Below are 24,813 nucleotides of genomic sequence, written 5' to 3' on the forward strand. Positions count from 1 at the left end.
GTATTCCTCGTGGTATGGTGACTAGCACCATTAGTGGGTGGTATCCGCGGGACAGGCATGCCGTGATTTGAGAACGGGCCTAGTCCACTCTGTGGAGATAAGCCCAAGAGTAATTGGATGACGGCTTGTAAAACTGGAATGTTCCTTTTTATGTGTTAGTTGGTTCAGCAAACGTTCATTTCTACAAAGTGATCAAACAATCCCGCGTGCTACAATGTGATCTTGGGCATGAGAACTAAGGTCGGTATGTCCGCGGAATATGTTCTTGCTTTTAAACCGTTCTTCATAAATAGCCATCGGTTGGTAGACCGTTAGCTGGAGCCATAATACCCGTGATCTAGCGAAACTTATAGACCAGCGAATGCCTCCCAGTATTCTTTTAGCGTTTAACAGAAATGTTATTAATATGGGTGTACGCATGCTGCCGTAGCTCCGCGGACGGCGGCTGTAAAAAAATTGTCAAAGTTTTGTAAATTTTAACTAGCTAAAATTGCTGACGAATAAAAGCTAGATTATTTCCGGCGAAAGCTTAGTGTTGTCAGTACACAAGCCATCTATGTCTTTCACGCATCCAGTGGAATAATAGTCTGTCCACTGAGAGCAGGTTCCCAACCACATACGGTGAACCCATTAAATTGTCGCTAGGTTGGAAGTCATGTGTGCGTGTTCAAAGGCGCATAAGAAATTGAACTCGGTGAATCTTCTGCTCGCCTGATGAAAGTGCCGATTTTTTCACCCTATTTAGCGCATCATTCGTTAGACCCAGTTCCACTTGCGTTTAACGCTGCGTCGCAAAATCCCGCCATGGACACTTCGGATTGGACACAGATAATCTGTTGACAAAAACAGGACAACCTGCACATGTGTTCAATAACCTCTCGAAACTGCAGTAGATCACATAGTTTGCCAAGAGTGTGCACGGGGTTAAACCGTAACTTCATAAACAAAGGTTTCCATAAAAAAACGAAAACCAAGTGACTTCCTACTCTGGTTGTTCCGGCGCTTATGCTAATTAAGGGCGCATATGTCCGAAACGCTGGTGTACCCACCGGAGGCCCGGTCACCTGAGGGCGACATTAGGCTATGACAACAGAACGTTCTCGGCGGCCAAATGAGAAGGCCATCATGCGCTGCTAATGCCCAGTAAATAGCGCTGCACGTGACTTCCAGAATATAGGTTACGATGGGCATGTACTGTAGACACAGTTGCAGTTGGTCATGACGACGAAGTGATGTCGCCGTTTATACTTCTTGAAAAATCTTTGTTCTTTCCGGGAGGAACCAAGATTAATAAGGTCACTTTTTCTACCATTGAAATTCACTCACAGAAGTGGTTGCAGTTTACATGCACACTGCTGACTTCGCTTGCGTCTCCCACTTCGCTGCCTACAAGTGGTAGTAGGGATCACTCGCGCACACGCATGCTCGCAATATTACGTTTCAGTGGATTACGAAGTATTCCGTTGATACGCTTAGCGTGCTGCGAGTTTCTGCGAACCACGTCAGCTTATTGTATACATTTGGAATGCACAGTGGATCCAAACGCTAGTAAGATATTTACTGTCACGGAATCTGGTTTAAGGCTTTCGCTAAATTTATGTTCGGCCGTAAATTATACAACACTTTGGGCTTATTCTTGACTGATTTCCTGTTAAATGACTGTTCGTCAGTTAAACCACAGCCAGTATCTGCTACAATTATTTGCGCCAAACGCGACAGATTTTGCCTGTCAATTCAATTTAAATCACCAGCATATTCAGACGGACAGAATAAGCATCACGATGCCAGAGCTATGTAATACGCTGTCCTCCTAGGTATCTCTGTTCGCGCGTTATTTATCACACAAGAAAGCCCGCTCGGTACTGTTACTGAGAACCACCAACTTCTCATACAATAATTTAGGCCTCTGAATTCTGCATTAATTTACCAGCTTCCAGTGCAGCTTGAATACCAAATTATTTGCTAGGTCGTGTGGCCGTTATTTCTACGAATATATCGCACAGCTGATCTAGTATGAAGTGGAATGCCATTAGTAAAGAACACCGACATTATACCAAGATTTCCACTGCACGGTAAGTTCATTTCAGGCTGAAAGAGTTGCCGAAATTTTCTGTGTCGGATTACTCCATCCTACAATGTTTTTCCAAAGTCGCGCGGTCAGATTTCAGCAGGTAAATTGCTTGCCCAGTGAAACTGGTGTGAATAGGCACCGACGTGGAAGGTGGGCAAGAACCTATTAGGATCGCTCCTTCGCCAGATTTCTCGTGTAAACTTTGGTTTATCCCGTTCCATGTTTCATTTGGCCCGGTATTCGAGACACTGATTCCCGGAAAATTCAAGTGACAATGTGTGAGTAAAACTTCCTCTGAATTTGGAATCCACTGGCATTCCTAACTTTTGTCCAAGCACACAATTTAGCCTCTGTGTGCATAACCCCGACTATGGCTGAAGCGCTATTTTTGGTGCCTCTTCCTACGTATATTCGATACCGACTGTCATCCGTTAACAGGCGTCAAATATCGGCCGCATCGCTACCAAGTATAATATGAGACTAAGATCCCCGTCATCGTCTCCCGCCGTCAGTGGAGAACCTGAAGAACAAAGCTGACCCACTCGCGGAATAGCCAGAAGCCATCAAGACAGATTCGCGGAGGCACGCTCGAACGAGTTGATGCTACAAGTTTGGCATGTCTGGCAGTCGGAAGAATAAACACTCTCGTACCCGACCACCTGCACATAACAAAACTTTGAGTTATTCCCATTTTGCCGGGTGCGCTGCGATTAGCTCAATGACGCAGGATACTAGAAAGGCCGTTATCGAGTTAGACGGAAGATGCAGCTGTACTTGACTGATATAGGAGCAGGGGTATCTCAGAGACGGAGAGAGAGCTAAGCTGAATGCAAAACGTGTGCGATAGCCGGGAAAGCGGTGGGTGGATATTGACCTAAAAATTGACAATCTGTTGATGCACCCAAGGTGCCCAGCTGAGGAGTTTGTGCAGCAGGCGTTGCCGATCAGCCCAGACACAGAAGACAATATTCGGGGCAGATTTTCTAAAGCGCACATAATTCGTGGTTGACCAAAAAGGGAAAACTTGTGACAAAGTCTGGCACTGTCAGGCTAGAAGTTCCCACTTGCACTGTTATGAGCAAACTACATATTGGGAAGCTTCCCACCTGTGACGTGCCGTCAGTACAGTCCGTGTTCGGGGAAAATTTCAAAGTGTTCACCGGCACTGAATATTCGTTTATCTTCTACCCGTGGATTGAAAGCGAATTTTGCACTGTCAAACTGCGTTCGACATTACGACACCCACCTGCTACCGCTCCATCCACTGGAGGAGGTCTGTAAACAAACTCATGAGATGTTTTAAAATGGCCTAATTGAGGAACTCAACAGTGCAGACATCCGTTTTTGCTTGTAAGGAGAGCAAACGGAAAATTCCGGTTTTGCGTGGAGTTCCAGTATTTGAACGAACTGTCCGCAATTTGAGTAGTAGCTGTCACTTCGGTTGTGGAGACGTTCGATTTCCGCGGCAATTCCTACGGTTTTCGGTGTTCGATTGCGCCCCGGATATTGGCAACTATCTATAAGGGCGGACGGCCGGAACAAAACGGCGTTCACGGTTCGGGACACCAAGTACCAGTTGGAAAGGATGGCGTTTGGGTTGACTGGCGCACCGGCGCTTGATGGTCCGTTTGACGAAGGGATTCCACAATGTCACCGTGTACGGAGAAGATATCGTTGGGTGCGGCAATTCGGAACAGGAGCTCGCGGTTCACCTGAAGCCCGTGTTGTAGAGCATCCGGGGGCTGGATTACGGGTAAGTGAGGCCATGTCACAGCTTGCTCGGAATTTGGTGGCATTACTGAGGCAGAAACTGGGTCACGGAGAGGTTGGGCCACTGCTAGAGAAATTGGTAAAGATAAGGGACTGTGCTGTTCCCAATTCACAGCGGTTTATACGGCAGTTTCGTGAACAAGCTGCATAATACAGCCAGGTTTCAAGGATTTCAACACGACTGCCGCTCCACTCTATGACTTGCTTAGGCGAAATCGGATGTTACAATGGATCAGGGAGACACACGAGGCTTTGGAACTTGTTAAATCGCTGACGCTGGATTAGCAAATGACGCTCAAGCTGCTACTTACTTTTGCAACAGGCGCTTGCGATCGCGGTGTCAGCGCCGTTCTAAACAAGTGGAATGGGGTTATCGAATATGCTAGTCATATCCTGACTACTGCTGAGGAGAAAAACTCAACTATTGAGTAAAAATGTTTAGCCATCATGTGTTTCCAGCATGAGTGGATACTTGGAAAACAATTCATGTTGAAACAGATCACAAACCCTTGAAGTGAACCAGCTGGCGCGCTGGCACTCCGGGTTCAGCTGTAAGACGTCACGATGCGGCACGTGCAAAAGAGGGAAGACCACATGGCTAGCTGGCGGTCAAGACCAAATTCTAAAGATGAGGGCCTTTCAATCATAATTAAGGCCAATAGCCTGTGCTACGGAAGGTTGTAGCCGTATTTCTGGACGGAAGAAATATTGAAAACGGCGACGGCGACAACAATTGGTTATAGCTGATATGAAATGATATGATATGCGCGAGCCCTGGCACTCATTTCACACGTACACACCCAACAATTTGTTCGTGTTTCTTTTGTATACTCGCGGTATTTACTGCTGCTTATTTGACGACGCATTCCACTCTTAAAATCGCATCTGAAGGCAGATACAAAAATCATGACTCTAGGTAGAAGGGGTCCTGGCACAAGAAACCTTCTAATTAAAGCGTCAACGGTTCTGCAAATTTTTTGCTACTTGAAAAAAACTGTACATATTCTGTAGCAACAAATGAGCCCAACAACATGAGCGTTCCCGTTTGAGCGCTAATGGGTTCGGCATGTTTCCAAATAATATACACCATTTTGGAAGTGTGTTTCTTGATTCTACCTCCCATGGATACGCACCTGTCTCATCTACCTGACACCGCTTTTTATGGAGTTCTCATAGATCGAGAAAAGCATTGAACCTGAATGAAGTCTCTTTTATTCTACTGATCTCACGTGCGGGTCGGTGGTGTAATGACTGGTTTACTAGCGCATGGTCGGGGCATGAATTTTCACGTCTTACCAGGCAAGGGCGGAGAAGCATGGCTGATGTGACTCACATGCCCTACTGCTCAGACAAAGGTTCAGTAGTCGTCTAGGTTTTGACGGTTGATTTACCTGACTGTCAAGCATGTCAGTACTCTGGCGACCCGCTGAACCGTTTTTATGATTATCTACTTGGTTCTGACTTATAGCCTTCCATGCGATTAAAATATTTTGTGAGTTCGCCGAAAAATATCGATGACGGAACAAGTCCTGAGTTTTTTGTTACAAACAATCCCACGCAATTTGAAGCCTCAAAAATCCCTTTGAAGTTGATTAGAGTAATAGAGCATTTTTAATATGTTTATCTAGCCCTTCGGTGTGCTTCTAAATGAGCCACGTTAGGCCGACACGTTTTGCGTAACAAATAACCAGAAACAACAAAGTAACTATTGCCCTCAGCCTCAAAATTTGGTCATTGTGATTAGTGAGGCTGCTACACCGTAATGGGTTTTTGGGTTTTTAATCGTTCACTCTATGTCCGTAAACTTACGAATGAGGTTGTTTAATAGATTCCAGGTTAGGTTTAGAAGCTTGAAATAGATGGGGCAACCAGTGAATAGCGGGACGGATATCACTAGTTACGACAACGTTTGGCCTGTTAGCATACTAGTGTAAAGATAGTTGGCGATGGTTAGAACTCTGAGCATATTTGGCCGAACACGCCGCATACGCGTAACAATATGTAGATTGACACGCTCAAACACAAAGCACATAATACACTTTAATTAATTTGGGCTTTCTGCTTTTCCCAGCTCAAGCTCGACGCAGCTGTGACGAAAAAATGCCCGTAGATTACTGATCGGAGAGGGTATTTTTGACGGAATTAAAACTTTTTTCTCTTGCACACAGCCGCGGAGCTTGCCCTTGGTATGGACGAACTGTTTATGCCAAAACCGCAAACGCAAGCACGCATTCCGGTTTTTTTTTCAAATAACAGGTGAACTCTGTTACTCTTATTGATTAAACACAGATCGTACAAAAAAGTATAAAAAATATACTATGGTAGGGGCTGATGTTATATTTGGTAACCGCAAACCAAGCACGCATTCCGGTTTTTTTTTAACAAATAACAGGTGAACTTTGTTACTCTTATTGATTAAACACAGATCGTACAAAAAAGTATAAAAAATATACTATGGTAGGGAGTGATGTTATATTTGGTGGTCTGGACTGCAATTAGCATTTAATGGAAATCCGAAATTTGCAAACGCTTTGTCATGATCAAAATGTTCCGTTTTCAGATATACCATATATCAAAATTCTGAGACTGCATGTCGCTCCTCTCCCAGCTGTACGCTATTCTAAATTTTTTTCATCCATTACCTACACTTAGGAGAGCACGGCATTGAGAAATACCAAAATCTGCACCAAACATGTTCATCAAACCATATCTAAACCTAAAATCCAACACATGCACAGAACAGCAGAGTAGAGTTATGTGTTTTATTTGATGACCGATAATGACGGTTGCCTGGCAAGCAAAGGATGCCAGCCGTGCAAACCTTTCAAAGGTGATGGGCCGAAGGTGTTAATCATCAGCTTTAAAATAGCTGTTAACTATAATGGCGACCGTTATTGCCCATTGGTAAACAGGAACACATATCCGGACGAATTCACTGCTGCATAAGTTGGAAATTTCATTCCTAGGTAGCCCAGCTGTGAATAAACTGTCCAAGCAGATATTTTTTCACAGGCCTGATGAGAGGACAAGACTAGCACGCTGTTATGGATAACACAAACATAGTCACGTTAAACGGCGCGGTTGCTGGTGTAACTCCACTGCTAAATTATGCGCCCCCACAGTTATTCTGCTTCACTTTAGCCTTCCACAAAACCGCAATCAAAGCGCAGGCGCTAGATGTGTTTTCTAAGTGTGCACGCGGCGCAAGCTTCTTGTAAACAAGGTCGACGCGGTCCCTTTAGCCTCATTTTAGTTGTTTACCTGCACCCACACATGTGGCGCGTAACAAGAAGCTGGATATGCGTCATCATCAGAACGCATTCTTAAATCTGGCTTAATTTATTTTTCTCCTTGATGGTAATCGGGGATAAGCACATATGTTGGTCTTTGATATGTATTTGCTACTAACTTAAAACCCATGGTTTCAAAAAGCGAAAATAATATATTGCTCTAGACGACCCAATGTTGATAAATACGGGAATCGAAAGGGTGCGTACCGTCTGCAGATGTGGCAAAACACGTGAATTTGAAGCATGACCCAAGCATCGTTAGCCATATTGATTTGAAACACCTTTAACTCTATGTCGCCCTTTGTGAATGTAGCTGCAAATTTGCCTGAGCTCTTTGGATTACTAGATAATTGGGTGTTTAGTCGAGAGGAAAATATTTCTATGGCATGTTCGTCGAAATTTTTAAAGTTTTCAGGATACGTCTAAATGTCACAAGGCACATATTTTGAAATCGATATGTCGTTGGGCGTTTCAAGCAAAATTACAGTTCTTTCTCAACCTAGGAATCTATTTTTACCAAATCTTTTGGGTTGCACACTTTTGACTAATTGAAGGTCTGCAAGCATGAAAGAGATGCCGGTTTCCTGTAAGGCTTTTTGAACCATCAACTGGACTGTTTTCATAATTTAATGTTTCGGTTACTCCTAGGTGCCCTTGCTTTAAATTTGCTGCTTCATATTGGCAAAAGTGCATTGTCATGTGCCTCCAACGTGGAACTGCAAAATACTACCAGGTAAGCTATCACAAAGCGCCAAGATTTGTACAAACCAAATGAAGAGTTAAATGACTTGTGCCTCACCCCGTACGCGACAAATATATTTGCGATTTATTTCCCCTGAAAATGTTACCCCTTATCGCAAATCAGCATTCCAGGCAGCCGAAAAAATTGCTCACTTTCAACTATTTTCTAATTAACCTTGCTCTAGCTTATTTTAATCAACCCACTTTACACTCAAGGTGTGCAACCATTTAGTGGTCAGTAGGAAGATTTACTCTCTTCAAACTGATACTAATTTCTCTGAACCCGTATGAACGGCAAAAGGTCGAATGCATTAGATCATGTGTGGCTTTTTCATCCTTGATGCCAACGTGACGAGTTTCTTCACAAATACAAATTAACACTTTTGAGCTCACAATCAGGGCGAGCAGACACGTGTAACTTCGCCGCAATATGATGCAGGTTTATGTGGATTCTCCTGTAATGACTAAGGGTTAACCAACTTACTGAGAATCTAGCTATTTTCAAACGTTATTGTACGTTTGGCGTTCGCCTTATAACCGATGTTTGATAATTTGCAGCTAACTGGCGATCGCCTGTGCAACTTACAGCTACTCGAAAGAAATGTTCACGAGGCGTCACTCGGGTTCCATCTTTAGACCAAAATTGAACAAGTATTTGTACTTTGTATGATAAATTTGCACCTTGAATTCCTCATATAATATACAAACCAAAATAGATGTTGCCATTGGAATAATCATCGACGTACAACAATGGTGGATATGCGATGCTAAAATGAAAAGCGTGTTGTTGAGTTCACCTAGATTGAACTTGCGAAAGTTCACTCATATATCAGGTGCAAAGCGACCAGATTTTCTTATCACACAAATTTCCCGTTTCGAGCAACCTCAAAGGTGTTTACATAAACTTAATCAGCATTATCTATATATATTTATGCGTGTAATTACTAATTCCGTGGTTAGGGCCTTCACCCTCCAACAAGGAAAAGCGTAGGACATATTCTAAAGGTTGTAACGAGGAAATGCACACCATCTATAATGCGTATAGTAAGATAGCATACCAAAATGCCCTTAACCAATCTTCACAAAATATTAATACAATCATCCGACGATCTAAGTGTAGGGTATATGCAACTGATATGATTTTACGTGTTGGCCGAACATGAACGTTTAAATATTCTACTACAAATTGTCAGTGTGTGACGGAGGATTCAGCAGTGGTTGACTCTCCCTAGGGAATAGCTGACTGAAAAATTTTTGGGATTTATTCCCGACGGGAATCACCGGCATTACGCAGCACCGAAAGACCGGTAAGTGCCACTGGCCAGGAAACTGGCGACTATTTATACCCCACATTCAGGGATCCCGTTTTGCAACCATACTGACAGATTAGTTTAATGAAAAAAGGGCATGTCTTTATCAGGATGTAAGATATCTTTAAATTTCTCCGGAAACATCTCGAGCTGTATAAAAATTGGTTTCTTGGTGCCCTTGGGAAAAGCAGTGAATGTTGAAAAGCTGATTTCACATGTGAGGGCATGTTCACAAGGAGGTTTTTAAATTTCAATAGCCGTGTGCTTTTATTAAGATGATGTGAATATTCTCTACGATAACGCATGGAATGTGGGCGGTAGGCTGAAAAATATATTTCTTTTTTTACGACGAGTGATGACATAAAAGTCCTAATTTCGTGAGACACGATTGACTTCTCCTCACATTCTTCCTTCACAACTAATATCCAAACATGTGAAAGATACGGCCATTCAAGCATAGTTTAAAGTATGATTGGGTTTGTTGTCTTGATTTGAAACTCACCGACTAGTTTGGTCAAATACACTCATTGTTACTTACTAGAATATTTTTGGCGAATCATAGGCAATGCGGTTCCTATTAGATTAAAATAGATTAAATTATACAGGCTAACGTCTCCGCACGCCGGATATCGTCAACCATTCACTCCGAATAAACACCTTAGAAAACATTGTGATTTGTCAGGTGTTTGCGTTCATCTCAAGCTCTGCTTACTGCAGGCATATCAAATGTCAAAATTATTTTGAACATTTTGGCTGTTGTTCCTTGGTTTGTTGACATACAACAAAATACAAGCGTATTGTGGGCAGACCGTGAAACGTTCCTAATATATACCTGTACACTGTAAATGTAACTGACGGCTACAGGTTCTAGTGTGCCATGTGACTGCTCAAATTTCACAATATAACAATTTCAAAGCCAGCTGTAGCGAACCGATACTGTCGATGTGCCATGCATAATCTTGCTCTTTACTAGGGCGTCGATAAATAACCTAGAAGCGAGATGAAGTTGTACACTAGATCTGCAATTTGTTCAGTGCCAACAAACTACAGACTAAATAAATTTCCATAGCATGTGCCAATCTTAGAGGTCAAGAACGAAACGACCTTATTCGTGTAAAATTTAACAGTCAACCTGGTTGATTTGGAATGATGTGGCGCGCCGTATCTAAACGGTCGAGCTTCTGGGCATAGTCACCACAGTTTTTTTCGAATTCAACCAGAAAAATCAAACATTACTTGGATTGATTCCTATGTTCACAGTGCCTAATGAAATAGGTATAAGGCGACATGCTTGGCACTGACACATGACCTAACTTCACACCGTGTTCTACATACGCCAGAGATTTCCCACTGCATCACGTGCCTCACAGTTTTGGTGCACCCCTAAAAAAGCTGACTGCTAGTTTAAACAGTGTATCTGATGATGTGCTCCAAGAATGTCATGTAGCAGTGCTCAGGTAAATCAATGCACAGCGGTAGGATAGGTGTTGAAGCCAGCATGAATTTTCAAACCAAAAAATTAGTGCAAAATGCGGCCGAACTGTTGGGATCCTGCGGTGATATTGATTAGCGTTTTTAATTACAACCGTTCAGTGGTACAATAAATCTGGCCTGAGAAATTTTGTATATATTGGGTTCTTCAAAAAGCAAGGATCCAAAGGAGGTTCCAGGTTACCTTTATGAAGCGAAACATACAAATCGAGGACACGATTTCGATGAATTGTCCTCCTTTTTCCTGCTTTCGTCCCACAAAAGCTGGATCATGCACATTTAGAATGTTACTTTCGCTCAATCCATAATGCACTCCACACCGGCGAGAAAACGTGTTCCAGTTTTGGATAAACGGATGAAAACTAATCGCCTTGAAACGTATCGGTACGAGATTCCGATACAACGTACTCCACGTTTAAATCCGCTTTAAGGGTGAACGGTGCAAGACAACTCTTAACTTGAAAACAAAGCAGTGGTAGATTTCATGGAGCAAAAAACTGCGTTGTTACAGGCACTGTGCTTGGAGAAATCCTGAGGTTAAAACGTCCTGAAATACATAGTAACTATATTAAAATTTATACCTGTAACATTTGTCTAATCCAGAAATGAAGTTTGCCGGTATGTTGCTCATAAATATTGGTAGACTTCGACAACGTAAGGAAGTCAGATGTTCCAGGGACGAAATAGCATTTAAATATACATTTAAATGCTAAATCGGAATTAGCGAACCTTTTAAGATGAACTGAAATTTAGACCAAATAGCTTGTGGTAATCCAGTGATTAGATAAACATAGAGATCAGGGAATACGTCGCAAATCAGATTTAGATTCAATGGGGTTGGTGGAACCACCTGCAACTTGTTCCAACTTGCTCGATGAAATCAGCAATTCGTACCAGTTTGGCGGCAACTGTTTCGAAATTTCTAAACATCACATAAAGACTGCTTTTCATAGACCCACTCATACTACTACTCTAAATGGAGAATCGCTTATTCACAACCGGCCTTTTAGGTAGACTTGGTGCGTGAGGAATTAAGAAAGACCAACCTTGCTGAACTTTCCCAACCCGGTAAAATATTGGGCAAAGCGACCAGAAATCCAACAAGTTGGCTTTCTTTCATTCAGCGATGCGAAGCAGAACGTCCCCGTCATTTGGCTTGCATTGGTCTCTTAGCGCTGGAAGTTTGCGTTTTCCTGACGATAAAAACTGACAGAAGTATTAGGCTCTCAACAAAGCGTTTATTTAACACGTGCTCGGATGCACATGACGCGGATCGGTTAATTTTGACTTGGGTGCGCTAATAGTTACTGCTTTCTAACTATTAAATTTAATTAGGTATTATTATCCCAATGAACCTTTACTGATAATGGGCAAAGTTAAAATGACAGTGTCCATATTTTCAAAGAAAATGCCGCGCCTTGTTGTTTACGATATCGGATAGAGGCAACTGAGTGAACTTCCATGTGCGGGATCAATCCAGTTTATCGCTTGCCATAAAATTTACAGGCCGGTTCAAGAACGTAGCGGACGTTCTCCCTGGTTTTGTTATATCATCAAGGACGTGCCGGAGTTGTAGGCAAATTATTTTGTTCTGTGAATTTGTTTCCTTCACCCAGGCTAACATAGCTGCTGATGACGACAAACTTTTCCTGAAACGAGTGTCTAGCACGCTTTTCAAAACTGTCCGTTTCATGTGACTTGCTTTCTTCCATTTTCACAAACGGCATTGGGATAACATATACATACCGAGGACTAATAGGACAATGAAAACTTTGGCTGATATGCAATCTCATCATACCTTCTGGAGAAGAAACTCGAATTTTTGGCTCCCTTCTAATCAAAAAGGCAGACGGCTCTAAATTTTGCAGCCATGTAGCTCCTAATTTTTTTTACACAGTTCCTCCCAACACCTCTCTAATAACCCTCTCAGTTTGTGATGGACCTGACCTCTGTGGGCCCACCCGAAAATTGCATATTCGCCTTAAAGCTTGGTGGATGAATTCTTCAATCCTCGGGGATTTGCGTGTCCCAGCTGCTATGCTGACATCAAATAACTTATTTTGATTGCCTGGCGGGGGGCGCAATATTCCTAAAACCAATCTGGATTAATTTCCGTTTGGCCAAATGCCAGGAAAATCTGTTTGCAAATCGATCACTTATACTCGCGCGACCAATACCCAATTTTTTGTTAAGGGAGCCAAAAAACAATAATTATGTTGTCATTGTCAAACCTTGCGCTAATCATCCCTTGTTTTCGACTCTTTTGCATTTTGGAATTCCCCGTTGAAATCTGGTGGTCAGAGTGCGGCACAATTAAGGACTACTTCTCAGGGGCACCATCAAACACAGGTAATTCTTCTAACGATCGTTTCAGCCTTGCGTACCTCTGCTTCTTTGTCATTTAATCCCACAGCCTATTAAAACTGTGTTGGGGCACAGGTTTTCTATGGTTAGTCTCTGCCATTTGCTACCTTTTGTGACGCGATTCCCTAGACAAAATGTGAACGTGAAGGGTGTTTTCGTTGAAGAAGGTACATTTGGAAATTTTTCAGAATGCAGTTTGAACACAGTTTTGCCACTGAGTAGGTCCTAATTACCCATGTTGTGCACTGAACTGTAATCATGCCGGAGAGCTTGAAAGCCGCTGGGAAGCGTGTACAATTTTATCATCTTATTCTTCACTTAACCACTATTTATTTTCAAACAGTTATCACAACTAAGTTGCTAAATTGAATCTGCTTAATTAGGTTTTGCCAATTTGAGTTTTGTGTTTTTTTATTGAAAAGAATAAATTTCAACTTTAACTCCATCTGACACTCGTGGAGCGCAATACGTGCCAAGGCGCGCTTCCTATTGTTTGCTAAATATTGTGCTAAGCATATTGGTTCCCCTTGTATTCGTTACTGCGAACATTGGTTTATTTTGACACGACAATTTTACCCCGCAAGATCAGAATAAGAGAAGATATATAATTACGCTTGATATTTTGAGGATTTTTGTCGTGTAACATAGCGGTCTCATCTCTCCACTGATTTTGTTCTGGCAATAATTTTGTGCGCTGTTGAACTAGTCATATTCCCTTAAATCCTGTAGCTCAACCAAGGAAGGAATAGTCGACCTTCTAATTTAATGTGAGAAAATTCTAGAGGGAAATCTATTTTTGGCTCATTTTCCATTTTTAATGCAACAGGGATGACATGAAACGGCACCGTTACAGACAACCCAGTTAAAATATAAAACCCTGTAGTTCATTCCAGTTAATCAAGCCCTGATCCATAACCCCTACTCATTAATCCCATAAAAATCAAAACTGGAAATTAGCAATAAGGCACCAGTCCCCACCACAGATTGATTGCTCAGAAGCAAAGTAAACCGACGCACTCATTTATGAGAGGCAAATCTGCCCCTAAATACACGAAGTGGTGGTTTACGCAAGCTCACATCGTCGCAGGTAACGACAGTTCACCTTGTTAGGTATACGTTGCTGCCTTTGAACACACATATCTGGTTTGTGTTTAATTATATGAACCAAAATGGATACCACACATGTGGACATCGTCGACTAATGACATTTGAAATGAGTGCTAGCGCATTATGTTACATTTGATTTTGCAGCCCTTTACTCGATCTTTGTCCTGTGATGTTTGATCCACGAAACAATTCTTTTCAAATAAATCTATTTGGCACAGGTGGTGTGTATATTGCGGAAGTACTCCACAACACCACATCAACGGGCTATTTTTTGTGAGCACACACACACAATCTCTCGTATTACGCGAAAAAATACGTGGTTCAATTGCAAAGATCATAGTTTGCGCTAATTTTAATCGAGGTTGGCTAAACTAACATAAGCGGTTTTGAATAGCCTAGTGGAAATGAACAGGAGGCTCAGAAGACGGTCGCCGGGCGAGGCCTGCGCCGCCTACCTACTATATCAAATTACATCACAGTCAACAATTAAAATTTTATTGCGGATGATTCTTTCAAGTCATCATTTGTTTCCACAGGTAAGTGTTTCTTGTACGCGTTGAGTTCTTTCCAATGATTGTAAATCACTTTGCCCCTTAGACTTAAAACGAGTCACATTCTCTTATTGGTTGTTTGTTTCTTGTGATTTCGTTTGCTGACAGACCGACAATTAAATTGTGCTAGTTTAAATCCACAAGAAAATCTGCTTCGTTTTACCTCTTGTATGATTAATTGTCGGGTAGCATCTGAAAAACAAAACCCGATAAAATGTCTATGCTTATTTGCATCCACAATGGATACCGGAGCCGATCCAATCTTAATCTCTGACAGCCCAAACTTCCAAGGCATATTTACCGTGTCAAGGCATGTTTCGAAGGGTTTGAATAAGCAAAATTTCTTTCTTTTATACAGGTTTAGTGAAAGCTACAGGATATTTATCACCTTATATTGTTGTGGGCTATCATATTCTGCAGCTCATTAACCTATTTTGATTGTTGTTCCTCTTTTCTTATCTAATCTTGTCATTTGGCTTAACGTGCATTGCTGTTCGTCAAGCAACTAGAAGTAGACTAATAAAAAACGCTACCTGTTTTTGACCTCAAGCACACTTTCCTCACCTACGCTAAGGCGTTTATGAACAGTTTTAATTCGCTGATAACGACGCTATTCCAAAATCCAATAATGTGGAACCTTTCTGGTAATGTGGTGAAAGTTATTCGTGTAAATTTGACCATGTCTTTCAGCCAATTTACTGAAATTTTGGGCAGAATTGCTACACTTGGTGTAATTCTCTCTCCAGCATTTGGGAGGTTCCGGTGAGTGTTTGCAGAAATAATAAGTTAATTTCTAGCGGAGCGTCAAGAGTCAAAGAAGAGTCATACCGTAGCTGGAAACGGGAGCAAATTTTTCCATCCTTATAAAAACTGCGGGATGAAGCACGCCGTAGCGTGTTTCACAACAAACGGGCATTACGAGCACCATTTTTAGGGTGTTCTACATTAACTTCCACATAGATATTATGACTAGTCTTTTTGTATTTGCTTGTGAGAGCCGTGTAAACCTCAAATCACTCCGCGATGCCTTGCTCACCATTGTTTAAGGATTGAGGCAACAACGGCTTCATGGATACTTCCACATGATATTATGACTAGTCTTTTTGTATTTGCTTGTGAGAGCCGTGTAAACCTCAAATCACTCCGCGATGCCTTGCTCACCATTGTTTAAGGATTGAGGTAACAACGGCTGCATGGATGCATTCAAAATTACTGCGTATTTGCATTTAACGAAACCGCAGCCGCAAATTTGTCAGGCAGCTAATGTTTTCATCAGTGGATGCTCCCGTTATTGCGATGATAAAAGGATTTGAGGCACATCACTTAACTATGAAAATTCATTGACAGTTTGTTTTACAAATCAATCCCAGGATCTGTTTTGTGTAAAGCACGATGAATGTTTAGCGATTGAAGGTATGTGGGGTTCTATCAAAAAGAGTGCATACACTTGCAACTTACAAATAACGAACAGTGCGTACAAAAATGAGCATTATTTATAAGTCGGCTTTCATTTTGATAACGCAAAAATTCTGCAACACGAGTACGCTCAAAAAGTCACCTTAACTGTGTACCAGTTGATAATCTACAGCAAACAGTTGCAAGCGTTCACTTACCTAGGCGTTGATGCTTGAATTGGCAATTAACTGACCGGAAATTTCATCAGATTTGTTGAATTTGTTATTGACAAATTAAGGAGATTCATGAGTGAATCCTCTTGTTTCTAAAACACTATCCCCGTAAATCGAACGCGTCGATATTGCGTTTTTGGTGTCTTTAAAACTGAGTAACATTCCTTACGTTTGACTACCGTAGAAGATTATATGCGGAAAAAAGTGCCACGCAGCTACATTTTACATCTAAAATGTTTTAGTCCATCAGGTTTGTTAAAGTTGAAAATATCATGTCGCAGATTGTATTTAAAAATTAATCGCTCCAGCGGAAATTGTAGTTTGGACCTAGTCTTGGGACTCTGTGTTCAGCAACAGTTCAGGAAAACTTCAGAATTTATCAGGGATTTACCCAAATAAACTGTTTTTAATTAGCCAAGCTTTGCGTCTCAATAATGGTTAAGCAACACTGAAACATCCAGTTAAAGAAAGACTCGCAATGGACGCTCTGGTGACCTAGAATCATTACACACTCACACAAAATGGTTACACACAAAACCACATCAGCTGAGTGTGATGCCAAAAGATGTGACGTGATGTGATGTAATTTTCGCGCGGCGAGTTTATTGAACTTCAAGGTGTTTTTCAGAAACGAACATGCCCAAAAGTGTACAACCCCTGGGACGAAATGACGTCAACCAGCAGTTTACCCGGCTAGGTATTGCGTTTACTTAGAATAAGTTTATTGAATTCTAGTATCAAGTTTGAATGGTCGGTTTGCGTACAATTTATTGCGGTTTGCTTGGGAAAGCTGCTCAAGGAGAGGCTAGTTATGTGTTTGAGAAAAACGTTAACTCAAAAGCGCACACATTTATTAAGATGAGTTGGCACAGCTTGCACCCTCCCATCCAATGTTAAGTGTCAACTTGTTGGTGTTTAAACAAAACCTTTGGAACCGCTGCTTAAGCGAAACGTTATTTAACGTGACAATATGAAAATCGCCGAAAAGCGTGCAACGACGACTTGGGGGCGATAAATAACCTACAGAGCTTATCCACTACATTAAGAATCAACGTTTGGGCTGACTAGTGCACTGAAATTACCGACATCCTTTTATAAAAATTTACTTATATTCTATTGGGTGGGACGCACATCGTTCTGCTGAAGCAGAACAGCTTGTGTGTTAGAAATTCTTAGTTCAATTTTATGACTCGGAATAGTTGTGAGCTGGGATTATCAGAAGAATAGACTTACATATGCATCCCGCGTCTTCACCGCACCGGCCTAAGCGTAAAGGTACAACCAACATCAAGTAAGCGCGACATGAGCAGCTATTACTAATGTTTTTGGCAGAAGGTAAGCTCAGTTAATAGTCTTTCTACTCGCTTTTATAAGCACTAACGCACAATTTCGGCAACAGATCTTTAGGCAAGCTCCGAAACGTTTATGCAATCACTGAGTAGACTCACGAATGCAGCGCTGGCGAGCGGCCTTAACACAATTTTCTGTAAATTGGCGTTACCAAATGCAGAGATATAATGTTGGGGTATCCAAGTGGTTAAGACATCTGTGTCGTATGTCAAGTTAGATTTTGCTATCCTATAGTTGTGAGCGCGATAATTCACCTCCTCAAAACGCGACTTAGAACGGAGTGTGTTTATTTCTCTTTCACATGAGATTCGAGTAAAATTAATAACAATTTATTTGTCATCCTTCACTGCCACTGAACTTTCAGAGCAGAAATATCGGCAAACCAATAGTTGACGTACGTCTTCTTCCAAAATTGTGTAAATGTTTGGCTACAAGGCAAAAACCCCATCTTATGTAGAGAGATGCACTTTCAACTTTATGTTTACCAAAATGAGGCAAACGCTGCACGAAAATTAAACGGACTTCCACAATGTTGAGTTGCACTGTAGCGTTGAGTAGCAATCTCAAATTGAAATGCAATTCTGGATCGATCTGCGTTGCCCACTTTAATCTTGCGGTTGAGCGACATACACCGACGTTGAAATTATCTTCGCATAAACAGTGTGTTCATGAAGCAAGCACAATAAATGTTCTGGTTTACGTGTGCGTCAACCCTCACAACATTTGAAACTCAAGGTGCTGGTTGCAACCAAACTTGTTTGCCTCCAAATAAGTATAATCTTGCCCAAATACTTCGCCTGCATGGAAAGAAACTCCAAAGTAAAAATGCCAGGGACCTTAGGCTGCACTTTAGGGTCCTGACCTCACAAAGTGTGAAATTTATAGTGACTTTTGTACACGTATATTCCCAAGTATACTACGTGTTCCAGTTGTTTTCTAAAGGCTTTGACACCACGGGCACGCGTTAAAAATTTAGAAAATGGAGACATATTTTGGGACCTTTTTATTAACTGTGAAGTATAAATATTTAACTCACAGAAACAACGATTTTTCTCGTCCTCGTTACATTTTTCTAAATAAATCGATTTAGTTAAACGTTTGCAGTAATTTGGTTGATTGCATTTATTTAGAAAACATATAAGATGCCCACGATTGTGTGCCAAACCAAAAGTAAAGGCACTTTGAGGATAATCCCACAAATATTGTTTTTTAGCCGTGGCACGTCAAAACGGAGACCACGACAAAAATAAACCTACCACAGCAATCGTCCATTTCTGCAATTTTCGCAGCTGCAACGCAAAAATTCGATGCAATGAAGCATTTCAAGTGTCAACTGATTAAAACGGAGTGGTGTTTTCAACGATCATGTAAACCTTCGAATATGTGCATCTTATATCACAGGAACCTACTTCCCCCAGCGAAGACCTAAACTTTACTTCTTGTTCGGCTCGCCAATTAAGCGCCACCACCAGTTACGGAATTGGGTATTGCTAGGAGTGGGGCGAAATATATCAGAATCACAATAGTTCAGCAAAAATGTACTAGGATCTTTACTGGCCCCAGCTGCATTTTTTTTCAAACGTGTTCCAGGCAATATGCGAGGAATGTAGAAAATTAGATGTACATATAAAAACTTACGGTCTTCTTCGCACGGATTATCTGCGCAGAGCTCTATTTGCGTAAATCCAGAGAAGTAACATGACAAATCTTCATAATTTCATTTTGTTCAATACGACCCGTTTATGCGTAAGGTTTGGGTGGTAAATTGGATGACAGCACACAATACCGATGCGTGTACGCATCGGAAAGTATTTCATAATAATTCGCGGGGCAAGAGGCTACACACAATACTGCGTGAAGCTAAGAAAGTGAACAAATCCCAATGATGAACACAATTTTTGAATCAAGAATTGAGCCACAGAAAGCGCCAAGTGATTGTATGTCCAAGAAGGAGAATGAGCCACACAGTCACTTAAGTCTCAGCTCATATACCCTGAAGTATTTTGCTGTGATACGCAGCCCAATATGAGCAAGAAATAAATGTCGTTAAATACGAAAACAACACAGACCCTATTCTTGGTATTTCTATTACGCAAAACCGTTACGATATATGCCTACCCATGCACTGATCATATTCAGGAATACTGTATGTCATGATTCGTCCAACTGAAAGTAGATTAAAACGGTTTGGTTACGCGGAGCACCTCGGAAGTTTGTTAGGCTGTCAGTAAAATAACGGAATTTGTGTGCCGGAGGACCAGTACAAGCTTACCTTACAAAGGTCCTATAAGCACGATATATTTAAGCATCAACATCCTCCTTTGAAAACTACGACGGCTTGTGGCATCTTCGCAATTTATTGTGCTGTGCAACCTTGACAATCCGGGCTGTTATATAGTTGGTTTATCTCCGTTGCTTAAATTGAAATTTCCATTACCTGGGCTGGAAACAAAATTAGCATGCCCATTGTAATTAGGACTAGGCGATCAAGTGTGTTGCTTTATGTGACTTGAGATATGGTTAAACACTAAATCTTGTTTCACCGACTTGCGATTCTCAACACGAAATACAGTTGAGTAAAAATGTGCAGAAAGAAGTCTGGGTTTTCCAACACACTTAATTTGGGCAGTACGTTCGACCGCCAAAAGAATTCAGGTTTTTGCAAAGCAAACGCATAAAAAAGTTCACGATGATATTGGAGGAAATGACGCTTTATTTGTTGGTTATCCTAATGAAAGTTGTGATAAATACCGTTTCCCTCGGCGTGGCGTATCTATCTGCTTAAGTCCTCTGGTTATATGGTTGCTGTATTTTAAAGGGCCCTGGTTTTGTTGTTAAGGGTTGAGAATGCTTACTTCATATTTTTCGGGGTGAAAACTGATTCGCCATTCCGATCAAGCGTTTACACAACAGTTAAAGAGTAGCTGAGAAGGCGATATCGGTATCGTTCATGGTGCAAATTATTATTATTATTGTTCGGTGTAGTGGTGGAACTGCGGATGCTCTGGACACACATTTCCTCTTTACTATAAAGCTTCATTTTTAGGTCAGCGAACTCACATATTTATTTATGGTGACAATACCATAAAACCTGCTAGCATTTTGCCATCCAGCACAAATAAAGACGAATTTCACCCAACGAAAATCGGATGTTTACCTCTGACAAACGTCTACTGACGAACGGCGAGAAAACGCTTCTTGTTGCAATTCCGCTAACCACTGATCACTTTCCGGCCGTCATAACTGCAAAATAATGCTCCGTATTAGCAGGTTTGGAAGAGGAAGGTTTTTTTGGCAACAGACCAATTGGTAAATATTGAGCCTGTCTTGTGAAGCACGCTTGCTGTCTAAAAAACAGAGTAACCTTTGAAGCAAATAAACAAGAAAACTGTGTTTCACGCGGGGCACCAAAATGTACCTGCCCTGATAGAGGATTTCAAAATGTGATCACGAACACGTGCCTACAATTCGCATTCAGTTGGGAAATAATAAGGTCCCTGGTCTCACTTTCTCCCAAAATCTTTTCCAAGGTTTATAAAGGAAGACCCCGAGTAAAGATGTTTGAATAGAGAGCTCTCATGTAATATTGCCTGCAAATCAGTTATAAAAACTGTAGCAACAAGATATCAATGTGTGTGCCAAATGCGAAGCATTTTATCGTGAAACTGCTTTATTGACAGATTTATTTGGATTATTTAGGTTTCTGGGTCCCCGGGATCATTTTGTCGGTTCAGAAAACTTTGTTATTTTCTTGGTATGTTAATATAGAGGGCCTACATATTTCATGTTTTGTTTTGAGATTATATCGAAACGTTGATCAGTATTTCTGATTTAAAACTTATTTAAACCAAATCATTATGTGATATTCTAAACAAGCCTGATAGTGCGTGACAAATGGATTGAATAAATTAAGCTGCGCGCATAAATATCAGTATTTTATTGCCTGCTCATTTTTGCTTGAAAGATCGTAACAGCTCTAAGTATTTTTGCGCGGGTAATTTGTGTAAAATGGGACCTATTATGTGCACCAAAGTGAATTCGCAGCAATCCTATGTTTTGTAATGCATCTTGCGCGACTGACATTGTTTGTTATCTTGTCTCAAACCGTCTTCCAATATTTGCGCAGTTATGTGCCGAAAACTCGGAAAGTGGTTGTACCTGAACTCAAACACTGTTAACCATCTGCCGCAGCCCACATTTTGCTTGGTTCACATACTAGTCCCTGACGATTTGGCTTACAAGTACAAAGATACTAATGAAATTGCTTCGGAAATATAACGAACGGTACGCCGACTTTTATTTTACGTTTTCCATTTCTCTTCTGCCAGCATAAATTCAGGTCATATTTTGCCACCCATAACCTCCTTCCGCCGCGCCAAATTTCGCTTGTTACACTCTTGTATTAATAGTCGACGGGTATTAATTACAACATTGTTGCTGTTCTTGAACGTCATTCAAAATATTGATAGGCCTAAGAAATGCATGTTGTTTTTATTCATTGTACATGCCTGAATATGTAGATAATGCTTCTTCTGAAATGTTAAGTGAGACCATTATGCCTTTAAAACCTTTTCGTTGTTCGCCCCTTTTCCCCAGCATTTTTCTGAAATTTTTCCTGTTATTCATAGAACTACACCAATGCATTTTTGATACGGCACAGCTTGCAATGACCTATAAATCCCACAAGGGGACACTGAAGTAGACAGTCGCAAATCAACTAGCCCCAGTAATGAAACGCGCGGTGAGTATGTTTTCGACATACTTCTAAAAGGAAAGGAGCTACACGTTTCATAACACAAACCAGAGGAGCAGCCTCAAGTTTATATGTGGAACAATTCTAAACATACCTCGTTAATATTGAGGATAGCTGGCCAAGCAGAAAATATTGCAATTTTGCACTCAATCCGCAAGGGATTGATTTCTAAGTGCACATAAATTCGTTGCATGAAGAATGGTTTGTTTTATCAGCGCTGTAATATAAGACATGTGCCTTCGAGGGCATGCTTAGCTTAACAATCAGGTGATAGCCTGGGCGTGTAACGAATAGCTAGATTAGGCCTCGTTATACTGGATGCTGCGAGCAACAATAACGCACGGCGACCAGTAACTAATCGCTCCCCAATTCGCAATTTTAGTTAAGAACACTAGCATGGCATTAAATTAAATTACCCCGCAAATGCTACGGAGCACGTTCTTGTTCTAGTTTCGTCCAAAAGAAAACTTTCAAGGATTAACTTTTGTGATAAGGGATGTTTCGGATTACGATAGCTGGCTTATTTTTACCATACAACAAAGCATTCGACAGCCACTTTGAATGGTGCCTTCTTTGTGCGTACCTCTGCGGAAAAGTATTACGAGTAACCAATTGATTAACCGGTAATCTTGTGTCATGAGCGATTAGCGGGCAGCTTAATAATTTATTAGTTCTTGGGGTTTATGATGGCACCGTAATCAGTTATGCAGCATTTTTCTGGAAATGAAAAAAAATGTTTATTTCTACATCAATGAAGCTCGCAACTTATTTATGACAAAACGGTATTCGAGACAATCAGTCACGAAATTTAATCACACATTCTGCATCGCGTTGTAGCTTGAGGGGGGTTGAATAGTAGTTGGCTATATGGGTTTTGCTCTATCCCCTAGCTTTGCAGATGGGTTGCACTAACCAAGATAAAGAGAAAGGTCGCAATTAACGAGCTGGAGAAATACGTGAATTTAGTCCTCTTTCCCGCTAATAAGTCACGCTTGATGTTCAAAACCAAGAGGGAGCACTTCGTCAGCAAAACCATAGCTCACGTAAACAACGTGAATGACAGCGACCCCTTCTTATCCCACTGACTGGCAAAAACAGAAATTTGCATGCAAAATAACCAAAAGCGCAGAAATCATTTGAGCGCTTCGGATTATTAGGGAAACGCACTTGGGCTCGCCTACATGGACGACTAATGTTACGTTGGGACGCAATTTACGACGCCAACTCATCCAAAGGTCTATAAAGAAGATGAAACGTATCGTGTGTGATACACTCGCGGATGAAGCGCAACTATCAAAAATCGTTAAGGTTGACTCACATCGACACAAATCTGCAAACCTGGATTACACTCGAGTCAATACCAGCAAAAGCTTTGAGGGTAACCGGGTGTCAAATAAACTACTGAGAAAAGCAAACTCCTGCAAATTGATCATCTAATTGTTGGCCACGTGTGGTGATCAACGATAACTGCCGTGAATATCTACGACGAGCATCGCCGAACCTTCGGTTTTGTAACTTTCGGGTAAAACTGAAGCACTAAGCGCTAACGCAATTGAATGCCAAACACAACATTTATCGTTAAGAAGCCCTACGTAATCTACACCTGTGTGGGCATCACAATCGATCTGCGCACTGCTTATCACCGACTCGACTAAATCGTCCAAATGCTAACGGGTTAAACAGCTTGTATTTTAATTACCGAACAAATTTAGCAAGTATTGGATAGCCGTTGATGTTCCTGTTGACTTATTGTTCTGTAGATGCCGTGTCCAAATGCAGTTTATGGTACAGAGTTAACCAGCGAGCTCTCTGAAGTTGGAATTAAAGTTAACAATGTATGCTACCCCAAAATTATTCCCTTTTTCCAACTGAAATATAATTGTCTTCCAGATTGTCCTAATTTTATTCCATTGAATAATTCTACAAGCAGGCGGATTTCTCTCGTAATTATAAAACTAAATGGACAGAAATTTAAACACGTGAGCTGGCAAGTAAGACAGCACAACGCCTGAATTGCTTCCGAATAAATAACTGATATTTTACAATGAATTGAAGTCCGGCGCTTTGGATAACACTAACTTTACTGGCTTCAGGACTAGAAGCAAACTCAATCCTCAATATTACTTTTGTTTTCAAGGGCTCAGAGCTTCACAAATGAGTCTGAGCACATCAGTGAAAACTGTCTAGCGCGACAATAGAATATTGTTCCGTTTCCAATGTGATGAAACATGCAGTAACTTAGAAGGAAAACTGTTCTTCGAAACTATTTTATTTTCATGGTTTTTGGATAATTTCGAATTTACAAAATATTAATTGCACGCTCGCGTGACAGCCCCAAAACTGTCTTCCTTCTGCCCTGGCGTCCGGTAACTCAAGAGACAATGTAG

The 24,813-nt window shown here is 41.2% G+C and overlaps 1 protein-coding gene across 1 annotated transcript in view; it reads left to right on the top strand.

Moving 5' to 3' along the window:
• Positions 1-3,656: 3,656 nt before the first annotated feature.
• T265_09623 (hypothetical protein) overlaps positions 3,657-24,813 on the top strand; it is a gene marked incomplete at both ends in the record, with an annotated part of 95,919 nt that continues 74,762 nt past the window's right edge. The window contains 2 exons of the mRNA XM_009175751.1: positions 3,657-3,824; positions 15,442-15,457. Coding sequence (XP_009174015.1) covers positions 3,657-3,824; positions 15,442-15,457 — 184 coding nt within the window. The remainder of the gene's footprint in view (positions 3,825-15,441; positions 15,458-24,813) is intronic.

Source organism: Opisthorchis viverrini (assembly GCF_000715545.1).
Source record: "Opisthorchis viverrini unplaced genomic scaffold opera_v5_289, whole genome shotgun sequence".
Taxonomy (NCBI): domain Eukaryota; kingdom Metazoa; phylum Platyhelminthes; class Trematoda; order Opisthorchiida; family Opisthorchiidae; genus Opisthorchis; species Opisthorchis viverrini.